Here is a 20,272-nt window from a genome sequence, read left to right as displayed (position 1 = left end):
CTTATTGCGTGCATGTTCTATCTCAATTTATGCAGCAACCGCAAGAAAGACATTGGGAGGCTGCATTGCGAGTGGTGCGCTACTTGAAAGGAAATTCTGGTCAAGGAATTCTCTTGCGGTCAGATTGTGACTTGCAATTATATGCATGGTGTGATTCAGACTGGGCGAGCTGTCCTTTGTCCCGACGTTCTCTGTCTGGATGGTTTATTCTCCTTGGAAAATCGCCGATCTCTTGGAAAACTAAGAAACAACACACTATGGCTCGTTCTTCAGCGGAAGCTGAGTATCGTTCTATGGCCACGGCCACGTGTGTTAAAATGGCTAAAGGGATTGTTATTGGCTCTTGGAGTTACACATTCAAACTCAATGCGATTATATTGTGATAGTCAGGCAGCCTTGCATATTGCGGCAAACCCAGTGTTTCATGAGCGTATGAAACAAATTGAAGTTGATTGCCATTTTGTGCGTGATGAGATTCAAAATGGTTGCATTCGTCATGCTTACGTGTCGACTACCATTCAGCTGGCTGACATTTTTACAAAGGCATTGGGTCACAGAGAATTTGAATACTTTCTCCGCAAGTTGGGCATTCACAATCTACATACTCCAACGTGAGGGGGGTGTTGGGATTAGGAGTCTGTTCATGTATATATCCTCTTTGTGTATATCTTCTTTCCTTCTTTCCTTATCATGAATTGTTAAAATAGAATAGAAAAGATTGAGTCCCTGTAAACTTAGTAGTTCTAGTTATTTGATTTTTCAATGAATAATAGACAAAAAAAAACAAACTAGAAAAGCTATGGTTTTACAAGGACATTGCAAAGAGGTGGCCGAGGTGGCTCCAGCTCCAGGAACTGGTTGATAGGTGTATAAATTGAAGATGGTTCCAGAAGGATTAGCAGCCGTCACCACCCTCCAAGTACTGGATATCTATCAACTGCCAAAATCATTCATGGATAAGTGCCGAGGAGAGGATCACCACCACAGAATCCAACACATACCCTCTTATCATTTTGGGTATCTATCCTGATGAAGATGTTTACGCTCATAGCTCGCGTAGACATGCTATTCATTCCAAAATCCAAACATGACAGGTATGTACGTTTCTTCCTCGATACAAGTGCATGCTTCAACAACTCCAAACGTCCGTTCCCAATAAAACAAGTCTGGAGGACACAAAACTGAAATTTTTATTCAAGGACTACAAGTTTCTTAGAGTGCTAGATATATCTTTTCGGTGTTGGTGCTTTCAAAACTCTACCTTCAGAAATAGTAAAGCTAATTCACTTGAAGTATTTGGGATTAGTTCGCACTGAAATAAAATAAAAGAGCTTCCATCATCATCTATAGGGAAAGCTAAAATACCCGACGTGCTATGGATGATGGAAAACCTAAGACATTTATTATTCATCGCTTCTGGCAACCACTTACGACTCCAAACCTTGAAGTATATATATCATGGCTGATAGTTGGTTGAAACAAGATTCAACCAACTTATTAACTAATCTGCGAAAGTTATCCAGGGATCACAAGTGGATGCAGTAATCCAATCCATCTGCAAATTCAACTGTCTTCGGTGCTTGAGTTTGAATTTATTGCCTAAGGGAGGCATGTTTCCGAGTCTTGCAATACAACGGCTTTCTCATTGTGATGCCAACACTTGGGAGTTTACATATTCAAGGTTTTTATAAATTGAGGATGGTTCCAGAAGGATTAACAATACTGAATATTGATGATATGCCAAAATCATTCATAGACAGGTGCCGAGGAGAGGATGATCGCCACAAAATCCAACACATAATAATTTGGGTTTTACGTGTACGTCAGAAGAAATAGAAGAACATAACAGGTAAGTCTAGCTGGCATTGGCTTAAAAACTTCCCCATACATCGTTGACATCTTTAACACTATCAAAATCTTAATGATAAATACATTTTGTAAAATGTGAAAATAGAGATTCTAAAACATGAACAAATGAAAAATGGAGTAGAATATATAATATTTTTAATGTAATTGATTGAAATCTTGATTTAATGTGTCCAATATTCATTAGTGCAATGTTGTTGGACCTGTTTTAAATTTGTGAATTCGAATTGAACTCAGCTATGCATAGGTCCAAAGTTTATGGACTCCAACCCAAAACCAATTAAGGCTGACCCAATCCTGACCAGATAGGGTCAGATCAAGATAAGGTTATTACTTAACCTGACCCACTGATCTCCTCATTTTTTTTCCCTTTTATTTAGCCCGCCATATCATTTGGCTCTTGCAATGTAGATTCCATGAAACCAGAAGTATACTCTTACAATGTCCAATATCACTCCATTAAACTATAATCATCTTTTCTTGCGTTAAAGAAATAAGGCTTATTCGGTTCTGTTATTAGATTTTCAGAAAGATGGCTTCTCCTCTTTATGTTATAGTCAGATTTTGACCTTCATTTGCGAGTACAATTTTAATTACATGCTCAGATGGCTTCTCCCCTTTTCTTGCAAATGTTGGAGGGTAACATTCTGCTCTGAGATTTTACATTTTAGAAGACATTTCCCACTAATCTATCTCTATCTTTGACACTTTGCAGGTGTAAACTGTCTCTCTTTCTTCAAGAGAAGGTAAGTTGAACTTCTTTCTTCTCTAAAGTCTATTCTGTTTTCAGGGGGAATTATCAAAACAACGTTGAAAACAGAGTACTCTTGACCAAGAACTCATATCTTGGGTATTTGTTGCTTTGAATTTGTGAAAATCTTTGTGGAGAATTCTGTTGCGTGTATATATACAATAGGAGATTCAGTTGTAGTTGTAGTGGGAAATTACCGCTGGCCAGACCAAATAAATTTAGAGACCTCCTAATTACGGCAAGAGAACTCCTAAATACATTCCTAAAACCACGCTTCCCAATACTCCCCCTCAAATCGGAGCATGAAGATTTCGAATGCCCAATTTGCTAAGGAAATATGCGAGTAACAATGTTCCCATGCCGTATCTCATCCCAAGAAAAATGACAGTCGACTTCAATATACTTCATTCTCTTGTGAAACACTGGATTTGCGGCTATATGTAGAGTTGCCTGATTATCACAATACAATTGTGCAGGTTCGTTATGCGCCACTCCCAAGGACAATAGTAGTTTCTTCATCCACTTCAACGCACAGCTTGTCGTAGCCATCGAACGATATTTTTCTTCTGTAGAGGAGCGTGACAGTGTGTTGTTTTTTCGATTTCCGAGAAACCGGTGACTGTCCCAGCAGGACAAAATACCCAATCAACAAACGTCGCGCTAACAGGCAACTTGCCCAATCAAAGTCGCAATAAGCATACAAACGTAGATCGCTATCAGAACGCAACAATATACCTTTTTCTAGGATATCCTTTCATATATCGCACTACACGCAGAGCTGTCTCCCAATGTTCTTGCCGTGGACTCTGTATGAACTGGGCCAGGATATGAACACAATAACACAGCTCAGGTCGTGTGATGGTTAAGTATATCAACCGTCCTACTAGTCTTCGATACTGATTCGGATTGTCCATTAGAGCGCCCTTGACCAGCGCAAAATGATGATTTTGTTCAATGGACACAGACGTTGGTTTGGCTCCCAATAGTCCACATTCCGAGATAATGTCCAAGGTATACTTCCGTTGAGATAAAAATATTCCCTCAGGACCACGAACTACTTCAATACGTAGAAAATATTTGGGTGGACCCAGATCTTTCATATGGAAGCATCGACTGAGATACTCTTTGAATTTCATAATGGCTATAGTATCATTTCCCCCAACAATCAAATCATCAACATTTATCAGCATGTGCAGACGAACATTGTGTTTGCAATAAGTGAACAAAGAGTAGTCAGGATATGATTGAACAAACCCAAGCTATATTAAGGCCGATGTTAATTTCGAGAACCAACATCTGGGAGCTTAACGTAATCCATAGAGAGATTTCTTCAATTTGCACACTTTTGTTCGATCCTTAGATGCGAAACTTGGCGACAACTGCATGTATACCTCCTCATCCAAATCCCCATGTAAGAATGTATTATGTACAACCATCTGATGCAACTCCCAATTCTTAGCGGTTGCCACGGCCAAGAAAGTGTGGATTGTCGTCATTTTGGCCACAGGAGCGAAAGTCTCATTGTAATCAAACCCCTCAACCTGTCTATTCCCGAGAATAACTAAGCGTGCCTTATGCCGTTCAATCGTCTCATCTGGATTATATTTGATCTTATAAACCCATTTACTCCCTATTGCCTTTTTCCCAGGAGGTAAAGTTTCCAATGTCCAAATACCATTGTCCTCCAGAGATTGGATTTCCTTCCTCATAGCTTCTCTCCATTTCTCACTTTTCATAGCTTCAGAAAAGCTGATGGGTTCGGCTCTTGCATACATCTCAAATATCAGAAGTTTGTTTGATTATCGAGCTATGTTCAAACACGAATTTGTGAATGTTGCCTGGTATTCAATCAAAGAAACTGCCTTCAAGTTAATTAAAACAATCAATTAAAAGGATAAAGCATTGAAGATATGAATCTATTTAATTACACCTTCAAATAACAATCTCAATGAAACAAGTCTTTCTTACCATCTGGAACATGGTTTTAAAAACCAGACCAGGAACGGTGGCCATCGGTTCCTGCGTCAAACAGTTCGACCATCCGATCTAAAAAACAGTCAGATGGTTTTGGGGTCCAAAATCGGACCTGTATCCATGATAGGTTCCCAGGTAAACCAATCTGATCGTCCACTCCAGTCCGTTTCTCAAAACCATGATCTGAAATATATGGACTTTGGCTCCTTATTATTTAATCACTAATATAGGAAGCTTGTTTATTTATTGTCTATGAGATTGTAGCAATAGAGAAGAAAATTACGAGATGATGGGGAATTTGGGAATCAATTCTATGATCACCCAAACCCTATCTTTGCACCTTACGTGGCTGATGTATATTTTGCATGGCTATATATGCTAATGTAATTCCAATTCTTTCAGTTTGATCAACACTTTCCAGTATTTATCAGAATTTTCTGGAATTGATCGAACCCATCTTCTTGTTTGGCAGTGCTTCAAATTAAGAAAAAGTTGTGAATTCCATGAATCGTTGAGAGCATGCATATTATGAAGAATAAATTAATAGACCTATTTGAAAAACAATGTTGGTTTTTCGGGTTCAAGATTGAAGTGTATACATGGTCTATCTCGCGATGGACATTTAAAGGGATTGATATTGTTATGTCATACATCCTTAAATTAATCCTTTCATCTATTTCATTCGCTGTTGTTCTTATCTAAATAAACTTCTGATATATTGGTTAAAATTCATTTTTCAGATATATAGGCTCAGTTTAGAAAGAGTACAAATACATATAAAAATAATACAAAATTCAAGGTTTTACACTATATATTTGCATTTGTACTCCTTTCAAACTGAGCAGTAGTTTCATTTTATACTTTTTTTTTCTGCTAATGGATTTACACAACTCGTCCAAACCCCTATGCTCCCCCAACTCGGTGGGGTGGGATTCAATCCCAGGTGACCTTACCTGTAGAAGTTGGTTATAGTTTACATTTGAAAATTGTAAGACAACAAGGCCTCATTCATTTTTGGAGTTTTTACTGTTTAGTCCATGTGCCCTTAGAAATCTTAGTTCCACCGTATAGGTGAGATGAATCCTGATCATGAATTGATGTCAAATCTATAAATGCAGTTTATAAAGAGCTACTAGTAGACTAGGAGAGAACTATAATTACAGATGTCTGAGGGGAAGTTTACATTCGAAAATTATAGGACAATAAGGCCTCATTCTTTTTTTTTTTTTTTTCTTTTTATTGATACCGGCCCGGATAAAGCGCTTACCTTACCTAGGCAAATGATTCCGGAGGCAAGACTTACCTAGGCAAATTAGGGTGCCAATGCTCGGTCGCGCCAATTCTTAGTAAAAACTTCGGAATGAGATTTTAATCTTTGCAGCAGGTGATAACATTACAGGGAAGTATCCTGTAGGCCTGTACTTTGGGGGTAGTAACATAAGAGCCTGAACTAACTTGTGACAGACAAATAGGTACCCTGTATATACTTCCACAAATCTACACGCAAACTCGGCCATTAGAATGTTATCAATCATTCAAACACATGATATCATATGCACCTTGAAACATATGAAAATCTCAAAATTACTTTTTGCATGTTTTATATCACTGTTCTCCTTTATTAAGTCTCTAAAACCCTAGTTCTTATCTTTCTCATTTTCTTTCTCACAATTAAATGAATACAGGGTTGAAACAACACAACAGTATGCACATTAATTATGTCCACTTGTATCGTTAATCAAATGATGAATGGTAAGAGTCTTCACAGGTCAAGTTGGGTCAGTTTGAGTCATTTTTTTTCAACCAACCCAACCTAGTTGGTTTACTTATTAACTAAACCGAAACCGACTGACACTGAAGCAAAACCAACCTAAACATAAAAGGTCGGTTTGGATCAGTTTATCGATTTAGCCGGTTTTTATATATTTTAAATTACAATATCTAAACCTAAATATCTATTTATATTTAAGTTTATTTCTTTTTAGTTTTTATGCAAAACCAAAATATATATTTAAATCGATTAATTTTTATGCAAAACTGATTTTTTGTCAATATATATTTAAATTTATACAAAACTAAATTAAATATTGTACCATTGTATTATATTTGTATTGGTTTTACATTTTTAATTTTTACCATAAATAACCAATTTTTTTAAAGTTCAAACAAAACACAAATAAAATATATCAACATTTAATAGATAGGGTAGGGACTAATTAATAATTACTTAAAAATATAGGATCAGTTCGATTTGGTTTCAATTTTCATAAACCAAACCGAGTTGTCGGTTTATTTTTTCATACAAACCGAAACTAACCTGTGATTTTCAAAAACTGACCAACTCGGGTTGGATCGAGCCAATTTGGTCAGTTTGACATTTAACGTGAACACCCCTAGTGAATGAACATTTTAATAAATTTATCGCTCACCAGAAAGTCAGTTAAGGGACTTGGATTTGAGTCTTGAATTGTAAAAATCCATTGAGGCCCTCAAGTGTCAAAACCAGTGCTTTAAGACTTGGCCCAAATCATAGTCAGACCGTGGAAATCGGGAACCGATGGCCTTTCTAGGTCCCAATTAAATGATGGTTTTGGCAAGTTGAACAAACAAACCACCCAGTTAGCTAGTAAAAGCAGGACTCATAGAGCATTCCAATTTTTACCCTCGTCGATGTCTTAAAACAATGGTCAAAACCCACTAAAATATTCTAAGTGCATTTGCCCATGTTCTTTTATTTCCCAGGTAAATATTTTAATGACCATTTTAGCCATAAAAATCCATTATTAAAAGGGGCATTTTTGTCCCATTCAGGTGTTTACAACTTTACCCCCAAGTGAAAAAGTTATTCGTCCACCTAAGAGATGAGAATCAAGAAAATAAAGTCTCCCCGACCCCCAATAAAGTCCACCTAAGAGATGAGAATCAATGGGACCAACTTTCCCCCTCTCAAAATCCAAAGAAAAACACCCACTAAAGATCATTTTATTGCTTTAATAGGTTACTAGGTTACTAGCTTTTGATGAAGGCCTCTGCCAACCATAGGGGGCCTCAATCAAAGGAAATCAATGAATTAATCATGAGATAAAAGAAAGAATGTTGGGCAACTTTCAAACGTGCTAAGTAGCATATATGACAAAAAGGCCAACATTCAAGCTCTTTCTAATCCCAACTGTTTGGTAAATGTTTTTTAGTGTCCCCATAATACATAGACGGGCAAAAAAGTAATTGCAGAAAAGGAAAAATAATCAAGCAAAAAGAAAATTTACTCTTATTCAAAATGAATTTAGCGTAAGCAAGAACTAATAACCTAAACAGCGGCCGACTATTATTAACTCTCCTCACCTGTTGCTACAAGATATCTACCTTTGCTGATCACAAGGGCAGAAAGAAAAATACCCGCATCAATTATGTATGACAGCATGAATGAAACGCATCAATCTCGTTTTCCAAAATCTAGGACTAAAATATAAACTCTTCCTCCTCGTCCCTAATTGGCAAATCCCTCTCATCCACCTCTCTCAGAGCAGCAGCTGTTGAGTCACTTATTCCAAGAAGATACTGCAAACGAGAGAGCTTCTCAGGTGCTGGTTCACTGTTCAGGTAGATGGTAAAAAGATCAGCAAGCTCCTCTGGCACCTCCCATGATAATGGCTCAGAAGGCACAGCTTTATCACATGCTAACATGTCATTTAGAGAGGAAACCTGCAACAAAAAATGCAATTAAACCTAGACTGAAATAAGAGAATTTAGTGCACTAGTCAAACTAGGGTAACCAAGTTTTCAAGGTTTATAGTTTATACCACTCCTGCACGATTCCTCTGCCTTAGCAGTGCCACAGCCTGAATCAATGAGTTGGACAGCCTAGTCCTGGCAAGCTCATGAACAACTCCCTTTGCCTTGTCAGCATTTATGTTGAGGTCCAAAGGGATCTTCGCATAGACTTCCTCCTCGTCAAACTCTCCAGTGCCTGATGAGAAAATCTCATCTACAGTTTTCTTGAAAAGATTCTCCCTTAAGCTTTCAGAGATCATGCTATCCAAATCTACACTTGCTTCTTTCAGTTCTCGGATCTGCTTTATACTGAGCCTTCCTTGACTGACAGCAGTTTCAATTGCAGCTGCCATCTTTGTTGTCGTTATGCTTTTGATAACTTTCTGTGCATACTCTGCTGGCAAACCTACCTGTTTCTGCACTTCATTAAGCTGCTCAATCCTAGCCTTGGTCAGCTGCCCATCTGCTAGAATCACCTCAGCTTGTTGCCTGAAAGCCTGCTCAGCCAAGCTCCTATGGACTTCCACAATTTCTTTACCAGTCAACCCTAGGATCCCACCAAGCTGGTTTAGCAACAAATATTCTGAGTTGTCCTTCTTTGTGGTGATTTGAGCCCCAAAAGGAATTTTAGTGACTTCCCCAGTAATGCAGTAAAGCAAGTATGTCCTGTAAAGGTCAGTCCTATCCCTTTCTGGAAGGTCATCCTTGAGAGTTATCTCTATCTGACCCGGCTTCTCTAGCTTTTCTACAAGCTCCTTGCTAGATCTTGTTTTCCGAAGTGTTTGAAGGGACTCCCACTCATCTTCCTCGGTTTGTTTTTCTTCCTCCTTAACAGGCTCCTGCATTGTAGTGTTGGAGGATTCCCCCTTGATGTCTGCAACTAACTCAGTGACGACCAATGTGTTAAATGCTATCATCTTCTTTAGCTCTCTTGCAGCCTCAGTACGGTTGCCAGCTGATCGTGATCGCTTTATGTAGTTCATAAACATCTTGCGCACCTGGATAGAAGTCATTTACAGCAGAAGAAAGTGTGTCAAATTGGTATGCGTTGTAAATTTTTATGCAAGGACAAGTATGTGCTTCCAGCACATAATATGTTATTACTATTATTTTTTTATCAATATACCACCTCTTGCATGGGCTATCAGCTAAAAATCATAAAGCTGACCAGATGATCCAAGTAATGAGAAACAATCCAAATCCAGAAGAATAAGTTATCTACTGTAAGTTGAAGGAGCAAGAAGGCAAGGGGTAGACCAAAAAGGCATTGGTCGAAGTAGTAAGAAATGATTTAACTGATTATAATTTAACAATGGATATGGCATTAAACAGAACAGGGTTCATGGTGATGATAATGATGATTATCACCCTTTTTGGATAGATAGACTACATGCAATTTTATGAAGACACCCCACATCTAGAGGGAAGTCATAAGTCAATACTCACTTGCATCCAACTCGCCAAATATATGTCTGATTCAATTACCATACAAATCAGGGAGATGTATTAAAAAATGCCTACTGCATCTAATCAACAAAATTACAAATCCTCATTCTAAGTTCCTCTATGCAAGATTGTCCATGTGAATGTGCTTGTTTTTCTATCTTCTATTCTTTAGCTGCATGAATTAACTTATAAGCTATGATTATTGATACATGTATACCTATACAAGGGTACCATATCAATGTCAGATACTTCAATTTTTTGTGTAAATTTCGTATCCAATACCATGTTCTTGCTGCCATATCCAGGTGACAGCTTAAAAGACATTTTTCCTTTTAAAACTCATCACCATGGGGCCCAGACAGTAGAACTCATCCTACTTTTTGTTCATGAATTCTTATGTTTTAACTTGTAACCTATGATTATTTTTTTTTTACCAATAACCACAGAATTCATTAATTAATGGAGAAAAGTTACAGGGAAGAGGAGCTAAAAACTCATTACTCCCCAGAATAGAGATACATCTGATTTAAACACTTAGAACCCTACAATTGAGCCCAAAACCCAGAATTTCTAAAAACTCCTTGCCTAGCCAATCCATCAGCAAAGGAATTAGCACTTCTTTTAACCCAAGTACATAGGACTTCCATATCCTTAATCAACCACTTGAATTTTCTTCTCATTGCTGTAGCTCCACATCTTGGAAGTGTCTTCTTTCAGCCAATCCACAACAACCGCAGAATCTCCTTCTATAATCAGTTTCTTAACTTAACTTCTTTGGCCCTTTGCACCCCTTCCAACACTGCTAACACCTCAGTCCTCAAGGAGTCTCCCACTCCAATTGGACTAGAGAAAACAAAGCTAATTACATTACCTCTCTCATCCCTTAGGATTCCCCCACTACCCAAAGGCCCTAGATTCCCCATGCTACTGCCATCAAAATTTAGTTTGAAAAAACCAAGAGGTGGAGAGTTCCACGTGAGAATCAAAGTCTTCTTCCTTATAACTGAGCTAGCAACTTCTTTCCACTTTTTCAGCAAATCATTTGTTGAAAATTCTGTAAACTCCTTCATAGTCTTCAGCCAGTGTATTACTCTTATAGGAATCAAATCTACCATATTTTCCAAGTCTCCCTCCTTTTCCGAGAACCTTTCATTTCTTTCCTCCCATAATGTCCAACAAACAGCAGCTCTCACGCATCTCCACATAATTCTTGATCTTTTCGTTGAGCATTCAAAAGGTGAAGAGGAAAACAAGCTTTGATGACTAGTTGGAGGTATCCACCTGCACCCAAATAAAGAAGCAAACCAATCCCAAATATTTTTTGCCAAAACACAAAATATTAGTAAGTGGTACCCAGACTCACCAACAGCTTTGCATAAAACACACCAGTGTGGAGATAAACATCTATTGGGTCTTTTTCTTTGAAGTAGGTCACCTGTGTTGATCCTTTCAAGGAAAACTCCCCAACAAAAGCTCCCAACCATTGGAGGTATAGGTTTACACCACACTTCCTTGACAGGGAATGATAATCCAATAGGAATTTCTGGTTGTATCAGGGCTTTAAAGAAGGATGCACAAGTAAAGGATCCAGAGGGAGACAAAGACCAGATCCTACTATCTGTCTTTGTGGGCTCCAAGAAAATCCCATCAAGAATGGATAAAAGAGATGAAACATTATCCAGTTCTGTGCCCCTGAGTGCTCTTCTCAAACCTAAGTTCCAAGCAAACCCGGAATTTGAGTTTGAGAAAACAAGGAAATTGGTAATTGGTTCATTTTTTAAGGTGGAGATTGCAAATAGAGCCAGAATTTGTTCTTTCAAAGGGGTCTCCCCAACCCAAACATATTCCCAGAACTTTATGAGATTACCCGAGTGTAAATCATACCTGATCCAAGGAGAGAAGAGAGGCAAAATATCTTGGATGGATTTCCATGGTGATGCTCTTGTAGCCATAACCAGAATCCCAGAGTCCCAACAATTCTCTGCAAGCCCGTGAATACTACAAATTATCTTTATCCATAGTTTCTCCCTCTCCAAAGAAAACCTCCACAGCCATTTCCCTAGCAAAGCCAAATTCCTCTTCCTAATATTCCCAAGGCCTAGCCCTCCATCCTACTTATTCCTACACACCATCTCCCATCTAACCCTATGATCCTTTTTTTCCTCCCTCGGCTCCCACAAGAAGTCCCTCATTAATTTTCCAACTTGCTAGCCACCCCTGCAGGTACCTTAAAGACTGAAAGGTAATAGATGGGCAGATTAGCTAGGGTAGACCTGATTAAGGTAATTCTTCCCCCAAGAGATAGGTAGTGATTCTTCCAAGAAGCAAGTCTCTTTTCAAACCTCTCCACTACAGGAGTCCAAAAACTTCCTTTTTGAGGATTATCTCCTAGAGAAAGACCAAGGTGAATCAAAGGCCAATTCGATACTCCACACCCCAAAATATTTGCACACTCAAGGATCTCACTTCCCCCCATATTCACACCTACAACACAACTTTTATCAAAATTAACTTTCAGATTGGACATTTGCTCAAATAGTTGTACTATAAGTTTCAAACTCCTAATCCAATTCATGTCCCCCCTTCACAAAACAAAATCGTATCATCTGCAAACTACAAGTATGTTAGTGGTATACTCTCCCTGCCAACTCTCCATCCCTTAATTACCCCTCTAAAATCTGCCTTAGAGATTAAACTCCCTAAAACTTCAGCAATCAAGGTGAACAAAAAAGGAGAAAGGGGGTCTCCTTGTCTTATTACCCTCAATGTTGGGAAGAAGTCTAGCACCGTTCCGTTCACCAAAATAGAGTAGTGGCAAGACCTAACATGCCCCAACACCCATCTGCACCATCTATCTCTGAACCCAAAATTAGGCATCACCTCCAACAAAAAATGACCAATCTACTAAGTCATAAGCTTGTTCCAAATCTAGCTTACAGACCACCCCCTTCTTAGATCTCTTGAAGTCCTCCACACTCTCATTTGCTATAAGAATTTGATCAGTGATTTGCCTGCCCCTCACAAAAGCTCCTTGATTATTTGAAATGATGGTATTGAGCACCTGTCAAATCCTAATGGACAACACCTTCGCAATGATCTTATATAGACTGTTCACTAGGCTAATAGGTCTAAAATCCCTTGGATGTGTTGCCTCTTTCTTCTTGGGAACCAAAGCAATAAAAGTGGAATTCAACCCCGGGTTAATCACTCCTCTTCTGTGGAACTCTTCAAAGACCATCATTAGCTCTTCCCTCAAAACCTCCTAACAATCCTGGTATAATGCCACCGTAAAACCATCTGGGCCCGGAGCCTTTGATCTATCCATGGAGAATACTGCCTCCTCAACCTCCTCCACCTCAAATTTTCTCTCTAACCACTCCCTATCTTCTGATCTCAACCTTGGCCATTCCGTCCCCTCAATCCATACCCTATTACTTAAGGGTTTCCTGTATATAGACAAAAAGTGGTTAGCAAACTCCATAGCAATCTCCCCCTGATCAGATAAGGTTATCCCCTCTATTTCCAAGTTTGAAATAAAATTCTTCCTTCTTCTCCCACTTGCCAAATAGTGAAAAAATTTTGTATTCCTATCTCCCTCCTTCAACCACCTACACCTTGACTTCTATTTCCATGTGATTTCCTCCTTAAACAATTCATCCTCCAGTTGTTTCCGCAAATTCCACCTCTGTTCTTTGTCCTCCTGTGTTAAATCCCTCCTCCCCTCCTTCCCGTCCAACTCTTCCAATTGATCAATTACCATTTGCTTTCTTTCTTCCAACCTCCCAAATTCTAATTGTTCCATTCCTTGGTTTTACCCTTCAATAGTTGTAATTTCTTATTGAACCTCATTCCTTTCCATTCTACTACCGAGTCACTCTCTAACCACCACTCCTTGATTTTATTAATAAAAACCAGGTGAAGTAGACACATATTCTCAAATCTGAACGGGGCAAGCCCTGTGCTTCCCATCTCTTCCACACCAATCATGATGGGCCAATGGTCTAAAGTTACTCTTGGAAGTGCTCTAGAGGCCAACCTACCCCAATGTTCCTCCCAATCCACCGAAAAAAGAAACGTATCTAACTTAGAGCAAATGGGATTCACTTGTAAGTTGGACCAAGTGTAACTACTACGGGCCAATGAAATCTCTTTAAGTTCAAAGCTTTCCACAAATTGATTAAACTTCCTCATGCTCGTGGTCACCCTCTGTCTAGGCTTATTTGTTTCTTCCGAAAACCTAATTACATTGAAATCGCCTACTAAGCACCATGGTCCATCCCATAATCCCCTTACATCCCCCAATTCTTCCCATAGATTCCTCCTCTCTCTATAATAATTAGGTCCAAAGACATTTGTTAACACCCATTCAAAGCCATCCTCCACCTGCTTAAATTTCAACGAAACTGAGAATTAACCTATTAATCCCTCCATTGCTATACACACCTCACTCTTCCATTAAGTTATTATTCCCCCAACAGATCCCCATGAAGGTGCAGTAGCCCAGCTAACCCCCCTAGCTCTCCAAATACTACTTGCCCACCTAGCATCGAATTCTACTCTCTTGGACTTCTGAATCATAATTATATCCGGGTTGGCCTTTTTTATTGCCTCTATAATTACTGCCCTCTTCCTAGCACTACCCAACCCTCTAACATTCCAGCTGACAATTTTCATTTTACTGACTTATTCTTTTCCCTTCAAACCCATAGCCCCATTACTTTATCCCCTTCCTTCTATACCCCTTGATACCAGCATTCTTATCCCCTCCAAAATCTCTCATCAATCTTTCAACCTCATTCAGTTTTCTCTTGAAGGTGCAGTAGCCCAGCTAACCCCCCTAGCTCTCCAAATACTCCTTGCCCACCTAGCATCAAATTCTACTCTCTTGGACTCCTGAATCATAATTATATCCAGGTTAGCCTTTTTTATTGCCTCTATAATTACTGCCCTCTTCCTAGCACTACCCACCACTCTAACATTCCAGCTGACAATTTTCATTTTACTAACTTATTCTTTTCCCTTCAAACCCATAGCCCCATTACTTTAACCCCATCCTTCTATACCCCTTGATACCAGCATTCTTATCCCCTCCAAAATCTCTCATCAATCTTTCAACCTCATTCAGTTTTCTCTTCCTTACCTTACCCCCCTCCTTTTGCAAAAAAAAAAAATTTGAGATCATTTGGGTCTTTTAATTTGCACCCCAATTTCCCCACAAAGGCTGCCACTGTTCACCTCCAAAAACTCTTGCTCTTCAGAGCCCCCATCCTCATTTATTTCTTCACTTCCTCCTACCCCCGTAATCTTAATTCTTATACTTAAATCTTCTGCCCTCTCCTTTTGTGTGTTATTTTCCCCAAACTCATCCACTAACCTCCTAAAAATTTCCCAGAGTCTTGCATCTCTATCTCTACCTCTACCTTCCTGTGCCACTTCACCTTTACCCCTACCCTCACCACTTCTATTCCTCTCCCTTGTTTCCTCTTCTCCACCACGGGCTTCATCCTCTGGAATGGGAATGGGATCTAGCACAGCAGACAAGCGACAATCATTAGTAATACAAAACGAATGGACACAGATACCTGACTTTTGCTGAAGCCGAGGAGGGTTACAGGGTCTGAGATTGGAATCCGACACTCCCTGTATTGGTTTGTAAGTGTGTCCTAAATCCTCGAGTTGGAACTGAACTGGTAAATTTCCTTTCGGTTGTAAATCACAGGGACTACTCTTTGTACCCAACTGTTTATTCCTTGCTGAAGCATTCCTGTTTTGCCACTGAGAAGCCTCAAGTCCTTCCTTACAAACCTTCTGCCTAGCAAACTAGTTTGGCAAAGGAGCTTCTATCTTTGAGAGCAGATTTCCTTCCCCTAGCATTTGTTTGCACTATACTAAATTGACCTCCTCTTCTCCAATGGTTCGGGACTTCTCACCAAAAAGGACTTCATTTCCAGCTTCCTCCGAAAATAGGCGCCCTAGGTTTAGCATGTCTTCCATTTCTTCTAGCTACCAGATCTCTCCCCTTGCATTGTCTAGACTGGTAGACCCATCCAAATCATCTACTTCATCAACCCCCTCCATGCTGCAAGCCACCCAATCAATTTCCGCTTCCTTCCCAACAATCGCACTAGATTGAGCACTCCTTAAAGCTCGCCAGCCTGAAACGGAATGCTCCGCACCTTGCAAGTCTTCCTCTGAGCGCACAGCCCACTACAACTGGTGTCTGGGGCCAAACTTCGATGCCTGGTCGAAACCAGCCCTAATAGGCTTCGACGGAGAAGAAACTAGACCATTCTTTCGGTCTAGTGTCAAACGAAACAAGCCCCTATCCATGTGATCACTTAAACAGTCATGTAGGTCAACTAATTCCTCCAACATTGAACCGTATCTCACCTGGTTTGGCTCGGAATCCCCCTTGCACCCCTTATAACTGACCGGCCCACCCCTTTTTTGGCCACGTCAGCATAGGAAGCCTGGCCCACCTTCTCACCAGTTAATTTGAAATTTTTTGGAAACTTTTCCTTGATAAGATAGTAGTCGATCAAGACTACAATCAGTCTTGAATTCAAAGAAAAGAAAGAAGAAATTTCAAAAGAGAAGAAGAGAGGGAGAAAAGAGAAGAAGCACACAAAGAGATTTTGAAAAGAGAGAGAGGGTTGATCAATAGATCTGCCGACCCACTCTTAATAGCATTCTGATTATATCACAATACAACATTAAGGGCTTCTCATAAGCAATACCCAACTCCTCAAATAATGACTTCAGCCATAGGATTTCAGCCACACCATTAGCCATAGATCTATATTCAGCTTCAACACTAGAACGAGAAAAAACACTTTGTTTCTTACTCCTCCAGGAGACAAGGTTACCTCCTACAAAGGCACAATATCTAGAGGTAGACCTTCTATCATCAACACTCCCAGCCCAATCAGCATTTGTATAAACCTCTATCTTCATGTGATCATTATTCTTGAATAATATACCTCTACCTGGACATCTCTTCAAGTATGCTAATATCCTCTCAACTGCAAGGAGTTGAGTAGTTCTAGGAGAGTGCATATATTGACTGACAACGCTAACTGCAAAACTGATGTCCGGTCGTGTGAGACAAAGATAGAGGAGTTTCCCAACTAACCATTGGAACATAGCTTTTGTCTTCAAGTGGCTCTGCACCCTCTGCACTGATCTTGTGATTCCGTTCAATAGGTGTATCTACAGGCTTAACACCCAACTTTACAGTTTCTTCCAATAGATCTAGAACATACTTCCGTTGAGAAATAAAAATCTCATGTTTAAATCTAGCAACCTCAATACCCAAGAAGTATCGTAGCTCTCCCAGATCTTTCACCTCAAACTCTTGATGGAGTTGTTAGAGACTCAATCTCACTGTTATCATTCCCTGTCACTACAATATCATCCACATATACAGCAAGCAAAGTCAATGATGAGTCCACTCTTTTAATGAACAATGTATGGTTTGACTAGGCCTGTACATAGCCGAATTTTTCAAGGGCTTGTCTGAATCTATCAAACCAAGCTCTGGGGGACTGCTTTAGTCCATACAAGGCTTTTTTCAACTGGCAAACCTTCTTTCCTATCTCTGCATCATAAAATCCAGGAGGTAACTGCATGTAGACTTCTTCCTGTAAGTCTCCATTGAGGAAGGCATTTTTAGCATCCATCTGGAACAAGGGCCAAGAGTAACTGGCTACAAGGGATAACAAAATTCTAATAGTGGTCATCTTTGCTACTAGAACAAAAGTCTCCAAGTAGTCTATACCATAAGTCTGAGTAAATCCCTTTGCAACTAACTGGGCCTTATACCTTTCAATGGAACCATCAGCATTATGTTTCACAGTAAATACCCATCTACATCCAACCGGTTTCTTTCCTTTAGGCTGGTCAACTAGCTCCCAAGTATTATTCCTCAGAAGAGCATCCATTTCAACCTTCATTGCATCTTTCCACTCAGGAACTGACAAGGCTTCCTGCACTGTTCTGGGAATAAGAATATCAGCAATGGATGTGAGAAAGGACATGTAAGAGGGGGACAAGCGATCATAGGACAGGAACTGGGAAATGCAGTGAGTTGTGGATGTGGTGCAACGCCGTTTGCCTTTACGGACTGCAATGGGGAGGTCAAGGTCATCCAAAGGAGGTAAAGTAGCAACAGTGGATGGTATTTCAGTGGGACCTGGATCTGATAAAGGGACTGTGGTACCTGGATCTGGATCCGCAGAAGGAACTGGGGCTAGCCTGGACTACTGATGACCGAAATCAACCTGCCTCCACCGCCTGTGATAGACTCGCAAATCCTGACACCTCTAACAACCCTCCCCATTACATCCCTCATCACTCAATGGAACAGGTAAAGGAACTTCTGATGAGTTAACCCCACTCTCACTACTCTCCCCCTGAGGAAAAACCCTAGGGTAATAGGGTACCTCCTCAAAGAAAGTAACATCCATCGAGACAAAACCCCTCCCAAAAGTAGGGTCATAGCAACAATAACCCTTTTGAGTTTGTGCATAACCGAGAAAAATACATGTGGAGGCCTTAGGATCAAATTTGGAACGATGAAGTCCAAGAATCTAAACAAAGCAAGTGCAACCAAAGATTTTAAGGGGAATAGTAGGCAATTCTTTATCGGGGTATAGAAGGGTAAATGGAGGCTTTATGTCAAGAACCCGTGAAGGAACTCGATTAATGAGATACACTGCTGTAAGAATAGCATCTCCCCAAAAACAAATAGGCACATTGGAGTTAAACATAATGCTTCTAGCCACCTCCAATATGTGCCTATTCTTCCTCTCAGCAACCCCATTTTGTTGCGGTGTATAAGGACAAGTACTCTAGTGAATAATTCCATGATCAAGCAAATAAGAGGCTAATGGGTTGGTAAAGTATTCTTTCGTATTATCGGATCTGAAGATTTTGATTTTGACCCCAAACTGGGTTAAAATCATCTGATGAAAGATCTGAGTCAAAGCAGGAACCTCATCTCGAGAACGCATAAGGTAAACCCAAGAAAAACAGGTATAGTCATCAACAAACAACAAGAAATATCTGCATCCCCCCAATAGAAGTGATGTGATACGGGCCCCAAACATCGGTATGCACAATGTCAAAAGAATTACTACTTTTATTACTCAAGGAATAAGATGTTCTACAATGCTTTGCAAGCTCACAACTCTCACATCTCAAATTTGACATCTGAACAGACTCAAACAAATTTGGAAACAAACTCTTCAAAGACCGAAAGGATAAATGACCCAACCGATTATGCCAAAGCATAACCTGACTAACAGACTGAGAAACAAAAGACTTCCTATCTTCACGATCTTCCCAATGAAAACTCTCTCCAAGCAGATAGGTCCCATTCGTCTCACGGCCAGTCCCAATCACCTTCCTTGTCTCCAAGTCCTGAAAAACACATCGGTCAGGGAAAAAAGTTACTGAACAATTCTGATGTTTTGTAATACTACTGATTGAAAACAAGTTAGTATCAAGCTTAGGAACATGCAGAACTGAAGATAAGGAAATGGTATTAGACAACTTGATGTCTCCCTTGCCAGAAATGGGAACAAGGAAACCATTAGCAATTGACACTTTATCTCTACCAGAAGATAAGTGATATGTAGTGAATAGTGATGGCAAGTTAGTCATATGGTCAGATGCACCTGAGTCTATTACCCAACAATGTTCAATGTTACCTGGAGCTGAAGCATGGTAAGCTGAGGCCCGAGTACCTGAATGAGCAAAGGCTGATGTGGGAGGAGCTGATGGTGGCTAAGATGATTGAGTTGAATTCCCAACTTCCTTTTCCAACTAAGTTAGAGCAGCCCGGACAGCAGCTAGGGTGTCTAGAGGCATGCCTTTTGTGCCCCGATGAGGATGCAGAATCAGTATTAACAGCCATATGAGCATTACCCCTTTTGTTCCTCAGTTTTGCTGGAACTAGATGAGGGTGCAGCTTCCAACATGTGTCTTTAGTATGCTTAGGTTTCTTGCAATGTTCACACACTAGATCCCACTTATCTTCTTTCTTTATATCCCTCTCTGTATCACCCCCAGACTTAGGTTTAATTGCTGCTAAGGATGGTGGGAAGGGCTGATGCTACATCATAACCTTTCTCCTAGTCTCTTCACTATGCACTAAGGAGTAGGCTTGAGACAAAGTCACATTGTCCCTTGTTAGTATTTGTCGTCTCACAGTATCATAGTCAGGATTTAGACCAGTTAGGAATTCAAAAACCCTATTAGTTTCAACTTGCTTTCTATGAGTCAGTGCATCCTTCTGACTTTCCCACTCAAGTGTTTCTAGGTGGTCAATTTCATGCCACAAAGATTTCAAGGTAGAGAAGTAAACCAAGACTGGTTTCTCTCCTTGCTTAAGGTTGTCAACCTCACACTTCAATTCATAAGCTCTAGCAACATTAAGGGATTGGGAGTAAGTCTCTTTCATGA

At 39.8% G+C, this 20,272-nt stretch overlaps 1 protein-coding gene across 1 annotated transcript in view; it reads right to left on the bottom strand.

The window, feature by feature from the left end:
• Positions 1-7,833: 7,833 nt before the first annotated feature.
• Positions 7,834-20,272, bottom strand: part of LOC104612083 (protein TIC110, chloroplastic-like) — a 41,962-nt gene continuing 29,523 nt past the window's right edge. The window contains exons 14-15 of the mRNA XM_010279399.2: positions 8,392-9,360; positions 7,834-8,293 (exon numbers count right to left, since the gene is read on the bottom strand). Coding sequence (XP_010277701.2) covers positions 8,051-8,293; positions 8,392-9,360 — 1,212 coding nt within the window. The 3' untranslated portion in view covers positions 7,834-8,050. The remainder of the gene's footprint in view (positions 8,294-8,391; positions 9,361-20,272) is intronic.

This window comes from Nelumbo nucifera, chromosome 1 (genome assembly GCF_055504915.1).
Source record: "Nelumbo nucifera cultivar China Antique chromosome 1, China Antique-T2T, whole genome shotgun sequence".
NCBI lineage: Eukaryota > Viridiplantae > Streptophyta > Magnoliopsida > Proteales > Nelumbonaceae > Nelumbo > Nelumbo nucifera.
The sequence above is the reverse complement of the archived record's forward strand: the minus strand, read 5'-3'. Positions and strand labels throughout refer to the sequence as shown.